This window comes from Chenopodium album, chromosome 11 (assembly GCF_948465745.1).
Source record: "Chenopodium album chromosome 11, dcCheAlbu1.1, whole genome shotgun sequence".
NCBI lineage: Eukaryota > Viridiplantae > Streptophyta > Magnoliopsida > Caryophyllales > Amaranthaceae > Chenopodium > Chenopodium album.
The window spans coordinates 11678641-11699957 of NC_137844.1; the positions used below are offsets into that span (position 1 = coordinate 11678641).

The 21317-nt window shown below is 31.6% G+C and overlaps 1 protein-coding gene across 1 annotated transcript; it reads right to left on the minus strand.

Moving 5' to 3' along the window:
• Positions 1-7790: 7790 nt before the first annotated feature.
• Positions 7791-11128, minus strand: LOC145568573 (protein AAL-toxin resistant 7-like). Its single transcript, XM_081627994.1, has 2 exons — positions 9987-11128; positions 7791-7969 (listed from the first exon to the last, which is right to left on the minus strand). Exons 1-2 carry the CDS (start codon positions 11105-11107, stop codon positions 7921-7923), a joined length of 1170 nt encoding a protein of 389 aa, XP_081484120.1. The 5' UTR covers positions 11108-11128; the 3' UTR covers positions 7791-7920.
• Positions 11129-21317: the final 10189 nt, after the last annotated feature.

Below are 21317 nucleotides of genomic sequence, written 5' to 3' on the forward strand. Positions count from 1 at the left end.
TCATGACCATTTTTTTTTCCTAATACATCGTAAATATAGATCAAATAATGAAATTCTAATTAAATAATAAATTAAGAAAAAGGTTTCTTCATTTATAAATAAATTACTTCGTAAAATTCTGAGCATTTTCTCGAGGATTATCTAATTTATAAATACAAAATTCTCTCCTTCCCCGTTTCAAAATAAATGTCCTAATTTGACTTTTACACTATTTACGCACATCATTTTAACCTCAATTGCTACATTATACATAAAATGATACTCCATGTAGTTATGTGGTTAGGGGGGTACTTGGCTACTTGATAGTATCGTCTTAATGTATAACTAGATGAAGCCCGTGCGATGCATGGTTTGTTAGTATTTTTTTCATATTTATGTGATTAAATTAAAATTTTTATTATATTAGTTTTAAAATATTAGATAAAATTCCTAATCTCAAAAGATAATATTTGTATTTAATTAATTTAAACTTTAAAATCTTATTCGTCAATTTTGCTTACGTGGCATTTGAATAATTTAATTGTAAAAGAAATTAATAATGTTTTATTTAATTGGCTACAACTTAAATTTATAATCCTACGTGACGCTCTGAAAAAATTAAGTCTTACGTGGCTCTCTAAAAATTCGGGGAAAAACTCCCCTTTATATATATATATTAGATTTTCAAAGGTTACCCTTCATATTTAATAATAATTACAAATATTATTAGTCAAAATTATTATGTGTTCGCAAATATACATCAGTCAAAATGAGACATATATTTATAACAAAAAAAATACACAATATGTTACACGGAGTACACTGTCAAAATGGGACATTTATTTATAACAAAAAAAAAAAAAAAAAACGCAATATGTTATTCTTATAGCTTTCCCAAAGTCTATATTTACAACTTGTAGCTGAATATTAGATGTACAAAAACTTTGAATGCATGCATATATACTTGTGCAATAACTTCAAGTAATGGGGCATTCACTTTTGTTGTGTGTAGCTCGTCCCAAATTTTATAAGTCAATCTAATTATATCTCAATGTTTCTAGATTATTTTAGCACGTTGGCTAATTGACACGTTGCTACTAGAAACAGTACGCTTTGTTATTAGTGAGACTCCTAGAAATTTATATGGCAAATTAAAGAGCATGTGTATAAATATGAAATATTTATTGGCATCATTTGAGAGTAATCCCCCATGATCTACGTTAACCAATTTCTAAGAAATCATGAGAACGAAGATCCTCTAATGTCACAATCTCGTCTTCTTATATAACTATTTTGTAAGTTTGTTTTCTACACCAGTGAGAGTTATATTTGTAAACTCTCTTCTAATATTTTAACGTTGTACTCTAGCTAGTAGATATTTTTATATAATGGATTTTCAGATGCTTACTGTTTTTGCAAATTTTTTCCAAATTAAATTGAATGATGTTTTTTTTTTTTGTCTTAGTTCAAATTTAACTTTTTCAATCCCTAGATGGAAAAAAGAGTACTCAAAACTTATTATATGCTTTGGTTAGCTTACCCATTAACTTTAAAATACTTTAATTAAGAATGAAAAATAAAACAATACATATATTGTTAGAAACAATACATATATTGTTAACATACATACCTACATGTCACAAATAAAATTAATAAACTATGATGTTATGCACCAATTTATTAAATTTTTCATGGAAGAGAATTGGTGAATGTATCAGCAAAATTATTCTCACATAGTGTTTTGACATTTTCTTTCTTTTCTTTTCTTTTTTTTTTTTTTTTTTTTTTTTTTTCAAAGATTGTGAGTTCATAACAATTTTGGTATAAATAATTTGTTCAACTTCTTTTGACATATCTTTCAATTAACTTATTGCCATATTAGGCTATTTTATCTATGTTCACCGGACTTGGTTGAAATCCCGAAGTGTCCGTGTCGACACGGGTACGAAATTCGCGTCAGATTCGGCAGTGTGCACTCGGACACTTCAGAGAGAGGCTGAAACTCCATTGTTGCTGACTTGAAATCGTGAGTTGGTATAAATTTTTCGCGGACTCCATTATTTCTGTCAGGGGCGGAGCCAGGATTTTTTAGCTACGAGGGCCGACGGTTGAATAAATATATAAATATATACCTTATTATTGTAACGATTTTTTTAATCGGAGTTTATGATTTATTATATAAATAACGTTAATAATAGATTTACATATATATTAAAATTGTTGGCAACCTATTTTTCTATGTATAAAACTTGTGTAAAATCCACTCGTTGACAAAAAAAATGTAGCCGATAATTTATAAAACAAAATGTACAAAATTGCTAATTATGAAGATCGAAACCCCGACCATGTGGTAAATTCTAAACCCACTAACCATTGAGCCAACAAAACCCCAACATTATTATATAAAGGAGTTGTTTACTATATATCCTAAAAACTAGCAGGACCAATTAATAAAAAAAAGGGGCCGTGGGATTGAGCTACAAGGGGCCGGGCCCCTGCCGGCCCCCCATAGCTCCGCCCCTAGTTTCTGTCATGAGTTGGTCGATATTAGCAAGAGAAAATGAAAATTTTGGTATTTACTCTTGATATCAGTGAGGAAAAGATTGAAAAGTGGGACGACCCTTAATTAATAAGGGTGGAGTGGGACAACTGTGTGGTACCTTTTTAATTTAGTTACTGTATTTGTCCTTTAACTTTTGACCACTTATCCTCTCTCTTTTATACATATGTCTTTTACAACTCTTGTTCTTTTGTATAAAAAAAATGTTACTACAGCACAACTTTTTTTTGACACATACTACAGTACAACTTATTACTACGTATTACTTTTACTACGAGTAGTTTTTAATCTATATTGTCATGCTACTGTAATATTTAAATTACTCCATTTTAAATAATTGTAAATTAATATTATATTCTAATTATTAGACAAAGAAAATTAATGAAATATTTAAATAATTTGTAATGTATATTTTTTTGCAAAAAATGAAAGCGTCGTGTCCCCGCACCCGTGTCCAAATATAGGACAGAGTTTCCGTGTCCTAAAATTTTGAAAATTGACGAATCGGACACTCGAATACGTATCCGTGTCCGACACACGCACCCGAGTCCATGTAACATAAGCTATTATCATATCTCAACATAAGGTATGACTTATGAAAATCCGGAAATCCAAGAAACTAATTCCTCCAAATCTATAATATTATTAAAACACAATGGGACAATATGCCAATGACATATGCCACAATCCCCTCGATATGATTAGGCGCCACATATTCACTATGTGTCACCCGTACGTGTCACTCTATGTATCATCACTCTAAAACTCTTCATATTGCATAATAGCTAAACTACAATTTAATTGATAAGAAATTAATTATATACTAATGGTTGTTGATTCCTTGGATGCAAATTTTCTAGATTTAATACCAGCTTAGCAATTAGACCGTAATATTTACAAGTTTATTACTACATTCTCTTCCTATCCCCACATTTTTTTTTCCTTTTTTTAAATTTAATTTTAAACTAATTAATGTAATGTTTTCAAAATGTTATTTAAAATGAAGATAATTTTGTCATTTTGTATTTAAACAAAACCCGAGGCATCGTTCGAGACACAAAATAGTTTATACTATATATATATATATATATATATATATATATATATATATATATATATATATATATAAATATATGGAAATTTTGACTTTTGCTACCTCTAAAACACATGCATTTTACTTTTGCAACCTGGGAAAATTTTTATCTTATTTTACTACCATACAAAAGCAAGTTTGTTAAAAATTGCTACCACTTAACGGAATCAATTAGTAATTCCGTTAGTGAGATCCAGCCACCCTCACTACCAGCCTTCACTAGCACCTTCCGGCCACCACTCCCTCCTTAGCCACCCTAACTACCTCCCCGTCAGCCACCAAAAAATAAAATAAAAAAAAATTAAATTTTATTTTTTTACAAAAATACCAGCCTCTCTCCTCTCATTCTCTCTCCTCTTCTCATTCTCTGAATCTCCTCCTCTTTCTCTGTCATCTCCGCCTCCCTCCTCCCTCCTCTTTCTCGATTTTCTCTCTTCTCTGCCTCCCTCCTCCCTCCGTCCTCCTCTTCTCTCTTCGTGAAGTCCAGCACCACCCACCCCCCACAACTTTTGATCGAATTCGACCACGGCACAACCAACTAATGGTTTTTTAAGTCGAATTCAACCATGAAAACTCCAGATCCGGGGTTTTTATCATGGTCGAATTTAACCATATAAACCAAAAGTTGAAGATTTCATAAGGTATGTTTACCGTTTTTCATTAATTTATTATATTTATTTTTTTTTAATTTTTTGGGTAGTGGTGCTGGTGGTGCGTGTGGTGGGTGTGGCTGGTGGTGCTGGTGGTGTGTGTGTGATGTATGTTCGTGTGGTGGGTGGCGCTGGGTTTGTGGTGGTTGTGGGCTTAGGCGGGTTTAGGGTTAGGGTGGGGATATTTTTTTAATTTTTTGGGTAGTGGTGCTGATGGTGCATGTGGTTGGTGGTGCTGGTAGGTGTGTGTGTTCATGTGGTGGGTGGTGATGGGTTTGTGGTGGCTGTGGGCTTAGGCGGGTTTAGGGTTAGGGTGGGGATTTTTTTTTTTTTTTTAATTTTTTGGGTAGTGGTGCTGGTGGTGCGTGTGGTTGGTGTGGCTGGTGTGGCTGGTGGTGCTGGTAGGTGGGGAGATGAGCTTCGTAGGTGTGGGAAAGGGAGTAGGTGTGGTAGCCAGCGCTGGCCACCGGCAGGGGGGGTGGCTGACGGGGAGGGGCTGGGTTTTTTTAATTTTTATTTTATTATTATTTTTTTAAAAAAAATTAACTTAACGAAACTCTAAATTATTCCGTTAAGTGGTAGCAATTTTAAACAAAGTTGTTTTTGTATGGTAGTAAAATAAAATAAATTTTTTTCCAAGTAACAAAAGTGAAATGCATGTGTTTTAGAGGTAGTGAAAGTCAAAATTTCATATATATATATATATATATATATATATATATATATGTATATATATTAAGGAGTGTTTTAGTTGTATGACAAGTTTTAATTAAGTTCGAACTAAATGTCCTAGAAAAAATTATTAAATATTTGCTATTTAGGAAAACTTGGTATATACTTTTGTATATATAATGACAAAATTAGAATTTATGCCTATTAACACCTTTTTTTTTTCTAAATGTAATCCCTCCTAGAATTTTTTTTTTTTTTTTTGTGAAAACTAAAAATTAAACAAAGAGGGCGACTTTGATTTTGCCCTTTAAAATTTGATCAAACAGGGCGAATTTTGAGCAAGGAGGGCGATATGAATTGACTTGTTTGAGTTGTTTACAGAGGGCAAAAAAACTTATTGTCTTGCTTGATTCAATCAAAAAGGGCGAAAATTTTGCCCTATGTGATTTTGATCAAAGAGGGCAAATTTTTTTGCCTTCTTTGATATTTAACAAAGAGGGCGAAAGATTGTATGCACTTTGAAGCTAATAGGGCGACTTGGGGGTGATTTTAAAATTGTCCCCTTTGCCTAATAGGGCAAAATTTGAACCTAAAAAATTGCCCTCTTTGATATAATTGTAGTGTTCTTGAGGCTTGGTGGTTTAGCTTTTTCAGTACTTACAAACTAAATGTAATTACGCTATAAAAACTTAATAAATAAATAAAATATAATTACATCCAATTTAATTACACGTTCATATGTTATATAAAGATATTAATATTTTATGATATTAATAATATATGTCCGCAAGAATTTCTTTGGTGTATAGGACAAAAACATTATTCAAAATGTTTTCTCATAATACTTCAACTTATACATTATTCACTTATGTATAAGTTGTACTCTCTCCGTTTTTAAATACTTGCTCCACTTTTCTTATTTGGAAAGTTTTTACAATATTTAATTCATATTCTCAACTAGTGGACCCAACATAGATAATATTTTATAATTTCATATTCTCTTTCCTCCAATCTCTCTACTACTTTTTCTTTTTATAATTTTTTATTATTCCACCTACCCCATTACCTCCATATTTTATTACTCTTTTCAATTCTCATAAAACTCCGCGCATGAAGAATGGAGCAAGTATTGAAAAATGGAGGGAGTATTATTAAGCAAAAACATCCCGCAAGTTTCAAACACTGAACCTCATGGCTAGATTTAAAGATCGATCACAATTCTTAATTACCATCTTAGCTTATACTTCATTTGTTTTTCTTTACTTGTAACAATTTGACTTTTACACTATTCACATGCTCTACCTTGACTTTCTATAGTTAAGTAAAAATGTACAATATAGTCTTAGCTTGTTAGATTTGTTTCAATTTATACTATATTTTTAATATCAAATTTTATAATTTTTATTTACATATTGGAAATTAAAGATACTACCTCCGATTCATAAAATCTGCAACAATTTTCCAAAATGGAAACTACACATTATGTGCAACAAACCAAAAGTTTCCCCTTTTAGTAAATTTTTTTGTGTAAAATTACCACCATACCCTTACTAAATTTTACTTAACTACAATAAATAACATATTAACTCTTTAACCCAAATTAATTAATCCATAATCAAAACCCTAATCCACATTCTCTCTCCTCCCTCACAACCACATCCATCACCATTTCTTCTCTCTCTTCCCTCTGAACCACCACCACCACTCAGATCAAGTCTCTCTCTTCTCTCACAACCACGAAACCACCACCACCACTCAGATCAAGTCTCTCTCTTCTCTCACAACCACGAAACCACCACCACCACGAAACCGCTGCCTCTGTTTCTCGTTCAAAGTTGTCGTCGTTCACCCCTTTCACGTCACCCTGCCAGTTCGCCGCCCCTTTCACCCTTTTCAAAGTCGTTGTCGTGCGATTTGGTGGTCGTGCGATTTGGTTGCGATTTGGGGGTCTGCGATTTGAGGGTCTACGATTGGGGGGTCTACGACTTGGTTGGGTGGGTTCGTTGGTGGTGATAAGGGGGGTTTTGGTTCTTTGGTGGTGAGTTGGGGTTTTGGTTTGTGGTGGTTGGGTGGGTTTTTGGTGGTGATGCGAGTTGGTTGGATGGGTTTTGGGTGGTGGTGAGGTGGGGTTTCATTCGTTGGTGGTCTGGTTGTGGTGTTGGTGGTGGTCTGGTGCAGTGGTCTGATGGTGGTCGAGTTGGCTGGTTGGGTTTTGGTTGGTTGTGGTGGGGTTATTTTCTCTCTCATCCAATTAATCACATGTCATTTTGTTTACTAATCTATGCTTAAGAAATTTTGCCTTGAAAATTGTGCAAGGACCTTTGTTGCAGATTTTATGAAACGGTGGTAGTATTTGAGATTGAATTAATGCATTGACGAGTGTGAAAAATGAAGTGTTGCAGGTAAAAAAAAAAAAAAAAGAAGGTATACACATAGATAAATATATCTTTAAGTAAAGTTAAAAAAAAAAGTAAAAAAAATTATGTAGCCCGGAAAAAATGAATAAAGTAGAATATCCTCAATAATTCAAAGACAATAATGAAGATTTATTTTCTTTAAATCCTCTTTTACTAATATTATATTTTAAAATAGTAATATAGTGTAACGTCTAAACCATACACCGGTTAAATTAACCTAATCAAACAACTTCATCAATAAACATTGTGGATGACACAGGTTGTAGAACTCCAATTATTGCATGCCTTCTATGTAAAATCATCAAAGAAAACCCTTTATTTTAATAAACCAAAGGGAAGGAAGGGATGTAATCATGTAAATGACAAATCAAAGGAGGTTGGTTGTCTACCATTGGCTACTAATTAATCCATTTCTGTAGAAAAAATAAGCAAAGTACTAGAATACAAGTATTTCATTTCCATTTTTACCCTTGACCTCCTCATCTATGGTTTATGTTGCAAGAACTTGATTGTATTGGGAAGAAGCAAAATCAGACTGCTAAAATAGTGTTATGATAACCACTCATCGTCCATTCCATCAATATCTCCAATATCCATCCTGTTACATAACAACAAACAAAACGCACATGTTTAGCCACTTTTCTATTGGTTCCAAGAAAAATAAATTTAAACAAAAGTCATTTTGGTCTAATTACCTCTAATTTATTACTGTAACAAAATACTCCGTATTACTGTTATATATTTCCTCTGTTTTTTAATACTTGCAACACACTTTTTATCACGTTTTCTGAGAAGGTGATTAAACTAGGTAAAAGAATAAATTAAGCTATGAAATTTAAACCGTAGCAACTTATCCCTTTCTTCTTATAAGTGGTAAAATTTTGTAAATTAATTTATCCGTTTACATAGTCTAATATTTTTCTTAAAATGCGTGCTAACAGGGTGTGTTACAACTAAATAAAAACGGAGAAAGTATTTAGTGGTGCACCGGTTCTCATTTGATGACATGTGCACAACATTAAAAAAAAAAAAAATGTGTGATGAACATCTGTCCTTTTAAATCACATGTTGTTTACACGTTGTATCGATTATTAGAAGATCTAGTTATGTATTAAAAAATTAGTCAACCATCAATTAAATCTAAAATTTAGCGCAAGAAGCTAAGTATGATAAAGAAACTATAGCACGCACGAGGATAAACGTACTTCTTTTACATTATTATAGTTCTCGTGAGTATTCATTAAGTGACTATGCTCCCCCATCAAATTAGGCTACTTCAATTCTAGGAGACGTAGATATTTGTCCTTTCACTCATTTGGAGACGTTGATTAGAAAATATTGATTTGAAAACAACTTTGGTGTACAAGAAAACATTTACTTGTACACATTTATATTTGTAACTTGCAAGTATACCCTAATATTGTCACACTCTTTCCTTTCTACATTCTACTCGGATGAAGCTAGCTAAGAGAGTTTTTCCTCGTCAAAAGGGTTTCCTAACATTTTTTTTTTTTTACACAAAAGAAAAAAAAAAAAACTCTTAAAGAGAGAGAAAGAATCTAAAATAAAAAGTCAACTTTTCGATTTATCGATTTTATTCCTAAATAATGCAGCAAACTTTAAATAAAAATGGAAAAAAAAATAGTGAAATTAAATAAAATACCAGTATAACAAGGAACAGAAGCCTCACAACCAAAAGACAAGTTGCATATTCGCAGCATCAAATTTTTTTAGTGATGGACACTTCGCAAGAGCTGCATAAATTAGCTGGTGTAACGCTAGGCAGGCCACGGTGCACCATGCCATTCATTTTTATTTTCTTCGTCTACACTTGGCTTTCTAGTCTAGCTTTAAACACAACAAGAGTAAATTTCTTGATTTATACAACTCTAAGCCTTTAATTCAATTTAATTATTTATAAGGTTGCTCGGCGGTGACATACATTCTAAATGGTTTGCACGATCATGAAAAATAATAAAGATATAAAGCCGACTTTCAATAACTTATTAATGGACTGACCACTTATGATAAGTTATTGTAATTCCTAATTTTATGACATTTTTGAAAGTAAATAGTATTAGCATTATTAGTAATTATAAAGTTTGGATAGAACTTTAAAATGATCATCCTTGTATTACTCCTTATTAGTAATAATTATGTTTTTATAATCAAAATTTGATTATAATGATTTATATAAATTCACACGCGTGTCACAAAATAATTTAGAATTGAGATATTATATGTTTTTGGCTAAACACTTGTCTTGTAGTTATGTATTTGACTATTTGAGTTTTCCTTCCTACCGTAGAACTCTCTTGATCAAGTTACATCATCAAAAGTTAAATACTTCGTAACATTATCAAAAGTTTTGATTTAAATTAATAATTAATAACCTTTATTTGAGAGAAACAAAAATTAATGAAAACTTAGAACTATTGATAACTCTAATACTCATAAGCACAAAAACCCAAGATAACATACAGATAATTTACTACAAAATCCATCCATTTTATTAAACTTAAATCATGTATTATTGCACGAGTTAAAAAGCTAATACACATTCATATTATTAAAAAAAAAAAAACAAGGTATGTAACATAAGTTTTAGGTCTTACCAAGGCAAAGTAGTATCCTCGGAGCAAGAATCATCCAAATGTTGTTGCAGCAAACTCTCATCATTATTTGCAGTTAACCAAGGAGGAAACTCCAACTCTCCAAATGCAACATGATCATTATTATAATTCTCTTCTTCCCTTTTAATCTCCTTACCAAAATCTACCGTTTTAAGGTACTTTAACCACCAAGCTGACTTAACCAAATTCAATGTATCATCCCACTCCATTTGATGTTGTTCTCCTACGGACCGAATCGCCGCCATCTCAACTTCATCTAATGCCGGATGCATCATGTCCATACCATTACTAGGGAGTAGTCCCGCCCCCTCGGCCGTTGTCGTCGCACCGAGGTCTCTAGGGGTGGAGGAGGACGACGACGATGGTGATAATGGTGAATAATGGTTATTGGTGTAGGTAGTGTTTATTGTATTATGGCAAAAGGGTGTATCTAAATTTGTAAAAGCTTGAAGGTTTAGGTTTAATCCTAGGGTTTGATTTGGAAGTGGAATATTATTTAAGGGTTCTATTAATTGTGTGGAACTAATTTCCCAAGGATAAGAAGGACTATAAAAATTATTATAATTGTTACAATTGTTGTTATTATTATTATTACTATAATAAAAATTATTATCTAATGAAGATTGTGGTTCATTTTTAACTAATGTACGAGTTTGATAATCTTGTACGCCAAATATCGACCGGTGTTGTTGTTGCAATTGTTGCTGATGACCATCCATATGTTGTTCATCTCGCGTTTGTTTATGGTCTCTAGCTTGTTTCATCGAGGCACGATGGTACTTGAGCGCAGTGACAATCTCCTTCCGAGCCTCGGCCATGTTGAGGAGTCTCTCTTGGTACGGGCGGCTCGTATGGAGCCGCCGTCGGACTTGCTTCTTGTGACCTTGTTGTTGGTTGTTGTTTGGCTTAGCCATACCTAATTTGTCACCTTTTTTGGTGTTTATTGATGGTTGAGGAGTAAACTCTCCAACAATAAGACTATCATTATTGACCAAATTTTCGTTTGTGTTTAAGGGTTTTGAAGTTGTAAGTTGTTTGACAAGGCCACGAATATATGCACCCGAAAGGCGGCTTTCATTACTAGCAAGGTTATCAATAGCCATTTCTAGCAAGTATTGGTGTATTTTTTTTCTTATTGTAATATTTCTTCTTTGGGTTCAAAATTTTAGGAGGTGTTATATGATTTATTTATAGTATAGTTTTTTAGATTATATTTATATATACTTATGTATTTATTTGGGGACCAATCATAAAGAGACTACCGGTTAGTCGGTTACTCCTTTCATCCCATTAAAACTGTCTCATTTATCTTAATTCACTATTTTAAGAGTTAGTTTATTTGAAAGCATGTAGATGGAGTTATTATTATTATTATTATTATTTTCCTTTTAGTACGCAAAGTTTGTTATTTGTTAAAGGAGAAAAGATTCTATCAAAGGAACGTGACAAATTAAATGGAATGTAACATCCATTTTAAGAAAATAGAAAAATTTTAACGAAACAAAGAGAGTATGATGACACGATTTAACTCAAGTAGTATAGTAGAGTACTCCCCCCTCCCCCCCCCCCCCCCCCCCCCCGCCCGATTAATTACAATACTTTCTTTATTGAAAAATGCCATTCAAATACAACATTGCTCTACTACACCACTTTATATGATCAAATCTCATGTTATGGTTCAAAAAATTTATATACAGAGTATGTGCCAACTGCTAATTACTCCGTAGTAATCTTAAGTGTTGCTATTAATCAGAAACGAAGAGAATTATGAGGTCGTAAAATTATTAAATAAAGGTCAATGAGAAGGTGTAGAATGATGTAATGAGTTGTTAGAGAGTAAAATTAGAAGAGTTTGCGGTTGTGTAAGAAGTAGTAGTAATTCAAAATTCAATAGATTGGGGCGTGGCAGATTGTTTTGATTGGATCTAAAATGCGGCGCCCACGTGGCGGCAAAGTGTCAGCTAAAATTTTAAAAAATACATAAAATGTCATTACATTTTTAGCAGGAAGAGAAAATGAAAATGGCCTTTGAAAGCGACGCTTCAAAAATCAGCATTATTATTATTGTCATCCGGTGGCCTAACACTTCTTGCAAGCGGTCCTACACCGGCCTACTTGATTATTTCTTCTAAAAATAGGAATTTTTTTTGTATAATAAAGTGTTAAAATTGATAGCAAAAACATCATTTTATTTGATATACTAATATATAAAAGAATTTGATCTTAAAAGGCCAAATGTCTTTGTTACACTACTTACATAATAAGAGTAGTATTACACGAAGTAGTACATATACATTTTTTTTATTATAATTTTTGGACTTCCAAATTTAAAGGATTTAAATCACCTTTAATATAATCTGTGTTCTTATTTACTCATATTACACTTAATAAACTAGCAAGGTCTTTATTTTATTTTTATATCAAACCCTAGCCTTTGAGAAAATTAAGGTCTTAATCCATAGACTCCGTTTTGTTTTAACGGAAAATGACTTTTTGAAAAGAAAAAAAAAAAAGAGAGAATTTATGGAAATACTTTCAAAAGGATAACATAATTGTTAAAATACTTTTCCTTTGTTTGTTTTCTCTTACAAGAAAATTATGTAGGAAGGGAAATAGGAGTGGAAAGGAGAAGGTGAACAAGAGGAGAGGTAAAGCTAAGGAGGTAAGAAGTAGGGAGGAAAATGTGGCATATCTTTTTTAATTTTAGAAAAAAAACATTTTCTACTACTAGGAGATTGATTGGGAAAACTGTTTTCCATCCCTTTATTAACCAAACAATGAAAAATAAGAAAATCCTTTTCTAGAAAAATGTTTTACACTAAAAAAACGGAGCCTAACTTCCCTAACCAAGAGAATTGAGTCCTCATTAAGGTTGAAGATGAGAGAACCTACCTCTGATCAACTTATATATTATCAGGCTCATTCAAAAATTTTACACCAATTAACCGAGCTGAGTATACATAAGATTAGTGAAGTGATGAATTACATTTTGCATTCATAAAATTACTACTTCCTCCATTTTTAAATACTTGCTCCACTTTGTATTTGCAGCCGCTTTTAAATACTTGTTCTATTTCCTTATTTGGAAAGTTTTTACAATATTTAATTCATTTCTCTTACCTAGTGGACCCAACAAAATCATATTTTATTAATTTTATATTATCTCTCCTCCAAGGCTCCAATTCTTTCAACTATTTTTGCTTTTCATAATTTTATATTCTTCCACCTAACCCACTACCTCCATATTTTATTACTTTCTCCAATTTTCCCTAAAACTCCGCGCATGGAGAAATAAAGCAAGTATTTAAAAATAGAGGGAGTATCTCCTTACTAGAATAATTGATACGGTTTGTCTTTTTAACCTATTTATTAACTAACTTTAACTAATGTTACCTCCATATTTTATTACTTTCTCCAATTTTTCCTAAAACTCCGCGCATGGAAAAATAAAGCAAGTATTTAAAAATAGAGGGAGTATCTCCTTACTAGAATAATTGATACGGTTTGTCTTTTTAACCTATTTATTAACTAACTTTAACTAATGTTTAATCATAGTATAGTAATGGTCAAATTATTACATTGACTCTTGTCATCAAAAAAAAAAAAAAAAAAAAAAAAACACTGACAACTTTAATGTGTCAACTTTCAAATTTGACTGATGTGCCAATTATTCCGAAATTTGAGAAGATTATATGTTACAATCTTTATCCCTAAACGTATTATTAATATCCAAGCTATTATCAAAGAATAACTTTTGTATACATCTGGTATACAGTAATTTACTGTATATCGAGGGTCACTTTTTATCAAATTTAGGGTCACTTTTACAAGTTTTTGAGTAACTTTTATCAATAAAACATGAATACTTCGTAACTTTTAACTATGTCAAGGTAACTTTTATTCATATTAGGGTAACTTTTGCTCATTTTAAGGGTAACTTCATAACGGATGTAAAATATATATTGTACATCCGATTTATTTAAAAGTTTGTCATTATCAAATGTATTCCTTTTTTTTTTTACACAATCAATTACATAATACTAAAACAGACAATAAGAATGACACGTGTCACTTCCTAAAAAAAAATCACTTTTTATATAATTGTGATTCACTTCCTTCAAAAAATATTCACCAAATCATATAATTGTAGTATTCATTTCCTAAAAAAATATTCACATATTTTCCATATCTTCTATTTTATAAAATATTATTTTATATCTTTTATTTTTTGATTCGGAACTCAATTTTGGATATAAATTAAGATTCAAAATTTTTCAATTTCATTAATTATATGAGGATTAATTTTTGGTAGATTTTGAATTAACATTATTATTCGTTATAAAATTTTGAAAAACCGTGCGTGACACGGGACTTAAACTAGTTAAATGTATACTTTATTGTACCAATTAAACTCTGAGTCAAATCTCAGTAACTATCATAAACTTTAATTTAAAATTTAGAAATTGTTTTACACAACCGGGTGCACGGTGCACCCAAGAGTATTGTTTGCTCATTTTGACGATTAGTGCTCATTTTATCATCAAATTAGCAAACAAATACCCTTGAATGCGCCGTATACCCGGTGTATATAACAATCTCTCAATTTTTTGATATTCAATTTATTTTCATCATAAATTAATAATCTAGTAACTCTTCTATGATAATTAAAACAGTGAATATCATTTAAACAACGGATAGAAGGCCTAACATTTTGTTATTACTTGTTATTACTCTATCCCTTGTACATAGGCTTTAATTTTATTACCTTCTTAAGTACAAGTTTTTGAAATTTCTTTACACGTTTTCTTCATTTAATTTTCTTAATTAACGTTCTCCTATACTTTTTCTTACACGCATGTATCATTTTTATACATTTTTTTTACACATGCATTTAAGAAATCAACACTTTATTTCAAATTAATTTAGTTTATGTGCAAATAGTAAATGTATAGAACTTTTGAGAACGAAGATGTCAACAAAAACTCGAATTTAATTTTAGCTACCAAAACTCGAATTTAAGTTTAGCTACTACATACAAGTAAAAAACATTTGCACGATAGAGAAATGGCCGACGAGGGAGCAGAGAAGTTTTTGTTGTTGACAAGTAGAGCTTATTAGTGGGGGGTCCAATCTACTAAACCTCCATTTAGCTAGTTTTTTAGAGGCATGGAGGGATCTTTTCTTTCACATTCACCCCATAGGCCTATACGACCATACCGTATCTCTCTCAGGTCATTGTCTCTTTCTCCTTCTCTTAGCTTGTCCTCCTCAACTAAATGTTGTAGCAACAACATTTTTAGTTGGCTATTGCAAATTGATCATGACTTGATGATGACTAGATTGAATTTTCAAGAGAGATTGTTATATACACTCGGGTATACAGTGCAATCAAGGGTATTTGTTTGCTCATTTGATGATAGAATGAGCACTAATCTTCAAAATGAGCAAACAATACTCTTGGATGCACCGTGAACCCGGGTGTGTAAAACAGTTTCTACAAAAAATTACTGTAGAATTTAACAATACATTCCAACATCCAGCAATTTAACAACAAGTCCACAATTTTTTTTGTACATAGTGAAAATAATTTTAGGAAATATAAAAATTTTGGGGTCCTTTTCTCTTTTGCTACGTACACGTCGCTTTCTTCTAGCAGAAACTGGTACTACTCACTAACAGAGCAGCACCTTAAATTCAGTCAATGCAATGGTTATTGCCGGGGGCATGCATCATATCGTATCATGTTGCAGCTTGCTACATACTAACATACACATTGTTATATATTAATGGTTTTATGATAACGACCTAATATAAGATATTGCTCTTTGTTTTTTGCGGTGTTGATGTACTTCTTATTCTCCCCTTTTATGTTACACTTTGTTGATGTTATACACTCTTTTTACGACAGTAAATTATATCATTTATTACACCTATTAGTAAAATTGATTAGTGGTAATTAGCAACAAAAGGAAATGGAATATAATGTTTGGTCAAGTCTCCTCTTATCCATGCACATGTTAATTGGCATGTTGCTAGCTAGGATCAATTGGTTTTGAAAGTGTGTCTTCTCATCTTACCTCATCTCGATCATAAACATATAAATAAGTGATCATAAACATATAACTAAGTGTAAAGGGTAACAAAATTCAGAAACTTAATCTTTAGAACCTAGCTAAAATGATATTTTTATCATTCAATCTTCTTAAAACTCTTTGTGCAATAGTAATAATTCTGACTGTGTATCAGTGTTACTAGAGTGAGAGAGATGATGCATGCATTAGGATGAACATCATTATTTGATTGTACCATAGTCATTAGTCACGACAATTTGGCTTTCTTAGACTAAAAGGAACCGATATTGTCCATTTTTAGACTAGTCCTTACAAATGTATTTTTCTATACCTTTTTAAAAAGTTTCATATTAATTAAAACATGCTCATACTTATGAGAAAGACTTTTATTCCTTATTCTTTTAATGCGAGATTTAAATCATCTACCTTAACAGTATTGCCCTTGTATCTCATTCGAAGTAGAATTCTTTAGAATAGGAAGGGAATGGATGAGTGAATAACGTAAGTAGTAAAGAAAGGTGGTTGGAGAACGGTGGGGGGCTCACACGGCCTGCAACGCAAAATTCTGCAAAGAAAGGGCATCAGCAATATTGTAGTAATATAGCGTGTGTATATTTGTGTGGAAAACTTGTCAAATTATTTCCCCATTTTTTGCGGCTACTTTTTCTTCTATTCTTTCTTGTTCTATGCCGTGTTACTAGGTCGGACTTTTTTCTTTTAATTTGTAACATAATAAAGTGTGAATGGAATCATCTACTAGGCCACATCAATTGCTAAATTGGCCTAGTAGTCCGATCAATTGATACGCCTTTTAATACGGAGTAATAAACTAATAATTAACCCTTGATATTGGTCAGTTTGGTAAAATGATAATCAATTTATATATAAATTTTATAGAATATCTTGTATAACTATTTATGCTAATGTGAGCTAATCACCATTAGCTCACTTTACCTTAAAATAAATTATCGTCATTAATTTTAGGGCGGTTTGGGTTCCAAGTAGGGTAGCCGATTGGTTGGCTAACTATGGGATTTCGTAGGAGCAAAAACTGGTCATCTTTGAAGCGGTCCCGAGGGATTTTAGGGCCGTTTTATTGGAGGACTTGAGTAGAGTTACGCTTGCGAGGATGGTGCCGGAGAAAGACCCTTAGTTGCTGTTATGAGGGGTGGTCAGTAGCTGTTAGTTGTTTTTTCTTTTTCTTTGTGTTGGTGTTTGTTTTATTTTCCTGCTTTATGTTTTCTTCTTTCTAGTTTTCCTAGTGTTTCTGCTTTCTTTGTATGGGTCTTGCCTCTCGGCATCACCAAAAAAAAAAAAAAAAAAAAAATAATTTTAGGGCGGTTTGCGGTGTAATTTGGGTTCCAAATTGCACCAAACTGCAAAATTTATAAAGAAAAACACTTGTTTGAGGATGAAGTTTCATTCTCATTTTAATAATTACTCTGTATGAGTTTTCCTTTAAAAAAATTATGAAGAAAAAAAACAAGCCTCTTTTCCTACAAAGCTGAAAATATTATATTTATCTATGGGTAAAAATAAATTGAAAGTAATTCACCCTCTTTAGTCCTTCAAGGAAGATATATAGTTTTGCATTATTAGTTTATTACCTCATTTTTAAATGGCCTACATTTTTAATTAGTATAAAACCCCCTCTATCCCAATATTTAATCATAATAAGTTATTTCATTTTACATATTAGTGAAAAAATAGTGTTTCCTCGGTTTTAAATCAACCAAAAGACCAATGCAATTAAAGAACTTTTTTTTTTATTTTTTAAATTTTATAAAGTGATTATGATAACTTTAATACAAAAAAAAACCTTCATCTATTACTCCATAGTTGTTAATTTAATTTAACGGGCTTTTAATTATTGGACTCCAACATCGAATATAAGGTTGAGTTTAAATTAGCTATGAACAAATATCATTGTTTGCTATTTGCCTATTTCCGACACATATTTTGGATATGTTTTTGAATGGTTTATAGTTTATACATGTTCTTTTTCATTTTTTCACTATTGGATTTATATGCTTACAAACTAATTTATGTAATGTGTTGTCTTTTAATATCGCTCACTAAATATAATGAAAGCTCGCTGCTATTTAAAAGTATCCGGTCATAGAGACGAATCTAACAATTAAGGTCTAATGTGTTATTCGTGTAGAAGTCCAAATAATGCTACGGAGTAGTGTTTAAGAACGAATGTTGTAAAAGACATCTCTTAAAGTCATTTAACTTAGCCTGATGGTCAACTTTATTCAAATCTAAATGTTGTAATTTAACGAGTATTGCCAAACTCAAACTCATTCTCAGCCAATAAATCAAAATAAGTAGACTTGAACCTAATTCAAGCAATTCATATTTCATGGAGCTATTGTTTATGGGTATAGTAATTTATATACGTAGTATAAAAATTTATGTAACGGAAGAGTATACAAGTAGTCAAGTAATACGGCTTTGTCTTAATATTTCGCAAACACCACCACCAAGACCACCATTTAAACCTCTCATCACACTCCTACCACCCGGCGCGATCTCTCCTTCAGCAACCCATTCATTCCACCACATCATTGCCACCTCCATAGGCTCCATTGGCCACCCATAACTCGTCACATGCATTCTTTGTGTTTTACCTTCTCATTCACCAATCCCTCCCTCTCGCTTTTTGTTTACCATATGTATGTGTTGTACTTATATTTCGTTATTTATTGGTTGATTTTGATATGACTAGTATGACCCAATAATATATCAACCGATACAAATGACATATACTTGTATATGACACACAAAAGGTGGAATAGAGGATTTCATTGCAATAAATATATAAACACTCTATTTATTCTAGGATAATTGACATAGTCAAACTTGACACACATGTCAAAATAGTGTGTGACCTTAGATATATATATGCATATGTGATTAAATATTAATAAAACATATAAAAAAATTTGATATTGTTAGACTTTATAGTAATACTTATCTAACAACTTATTTCATGATAAAATTTAGTTTTTATACATTACTTTAAAATGATGGTCAAAATTAGTATATAAATAGTGAAAAAAAGTCACACGAGTTAATTATTGTAAAACAAAGGGAGTAATTAAATTGGCCATTCTTATCCTATTAGTTCTATAATTGAGTCATTGAGATATAGTTGTACTGTTGTAGATTACCCAATTCTAAGGGAATTTTGAACAATATAATATATTCAAGTATAGCAAAAAAAAATATAAAAAGTGAAAGTAGCATGTCTGATGTTTTTGTCAACTGAACTGCAAGCCATCAGACAAGAAGAAGCAATAATAGCCAGAGACAGAGGAATTGCTCAATCTCATTGTTTCCTCAGAACACTCTTTCTGCAATTCTTCTTCTTAGTTAATGAAGCAATTACTCACCAATTTTACTCTATTTGTTCCGCATTTGCATGCTATATGAACTGTATCATAGTTGTAACACTGAAATCTTTAGTGTAATTAGCTTATACAGTTTAAGGGTTTGTTCACATTTGCTGAACTGAGCTGAACTTAAGTATATACAGTAATAAGTTGGTTAAAATCTTGTGCGTATAGAACTCAAGGTTTACATTAGATCCATTTATTAGCATCAATCTTTTGTGGCTATCTATGCACCAACCAAAAAGAATACATCCATCATCCATATTAACAGACTGCTCCTATGAACTACTTTTTAGCTCATCAAACATTAGAGGAATCATGTCTTATGCGAAACAAAGAGTTGGACTTGTCTAGGTCAATTAATTGATAATCGATACCTACGAAAGATATCAAATCTACACAATTCTACTACGAACAAAAAAAAAAATAACACCATAAAATATCGATCCGATTGAAGAAAAGAAGATGTCGTATAACTCGATGATTGATCAAGAACAAGTACAATAATCATAAATAAAAATCAAAGTGGCAAGCTAGTTTAGTTCCAGATACTCCTCCCTGGCTACTTGACCAAGTTGGAAGCCATAAAATATAAATCAACAAAGTACGTACACATAACACATGATATAGTTCACGTGAATGCATATAGCTAACAGAACAGGAGAAATTCAAACATATAAAAACATTGCACTATTTAACAATAAGACGTCAAGGTATGGTGCAATTTTGTCTTATTGTGTGCATAATTGATTCAATGACTTAAAATTTAGTATGGTGCTATTGAAAAGGACATGCTTTAATTATATACATGAATCATTCTTGTAACGATGATAAATTCGGAGGATTTTTTGATTATTTTAAATGGAAGAATTTAATTACGAAATTAGTATGGAGTCCATTAATTTTTAAATGGCACTTGTGTACAACGTATCTTGTGTGCAACTAGTTATATTATGTGGCCGCTTGTAAAAAGACAAAGTAACCCCTATAGCATTGATTGAGTAACTCTTGTAACATTGATGAAGTTACCCATATAACACTAACGAAGTAACCCCATGATGGTTGGTCACATGACCACATGAATTTGTGATACCTGTATATAACCTTATCAACCAATAGGAGATGTACAATAAAACTTGTAGGTTTTTCAGCAGCAACACGTCTTCCTATATACTTTCATGGTCTATGAAACTCGTTTTTCTTTGACAAAAATTGGAATAATTGAAGTAGAATGCATTGCATAGGAATGTATTGCACAAGAGTCATAAGACTAAACAAATTCAACACCCAAATTGTGAGGAATTAAAGTATCTCCCTGACTCTCCCTTATAACTTTTATAATATACATAGTGATCAAAGATGTTTGTAGGCTATGTCACGTATCTTGAGCTTGGCTAGGATTGATCCATGATTGAACCATACAGCAGTGTTCATATTTTCAAAAGATCAAGTACTGGACTCACATAGTTATCTAGCCCTTGTCTATATATATATATATATATATATATATATATATGAACTCGCCATGTGTCTTCATAACTAGACAGATGATGTGTCGTCGTGCCATACAATTATTGTTATTGTATCAAACAAAAATGATAAATTGTTAACATTAATGTTTAAACCTATGACCTCATGCTTATTATCCTTTAATTCTAACCACTATTCCAATAACACATCTTATGTGTATAATGTTTTGTTAAAAAGACTTGACCATATTCATAAACTTGAATATTTAATGTTTAATTTTATACATAAATATTCAACAACAATCTATAATAACAAAAAATAATCTAATTTCTTTTATTTGCTCATACATAAATAAAACCTATAGCTATTTTTTT

What these genes read in the sequence shown, in the direction of transcription:
- LOC145568573 (XM_081627994.1), bottom strand. Translation starts at nt 11,107, where the DNA reads ATGGCTATTGATAACCTTGCTAGTAATGAAAGCCGCCTTTCGGGTGCA. An exon ending in GAGGATACTACTTTGCCTTG is followed by an intron (nt 7,970 to 9,986) that starts GTAAGACCTAAA and finishes GTTATGTAACAG; the next exon opens with GATGGATATTGGAGATATTG.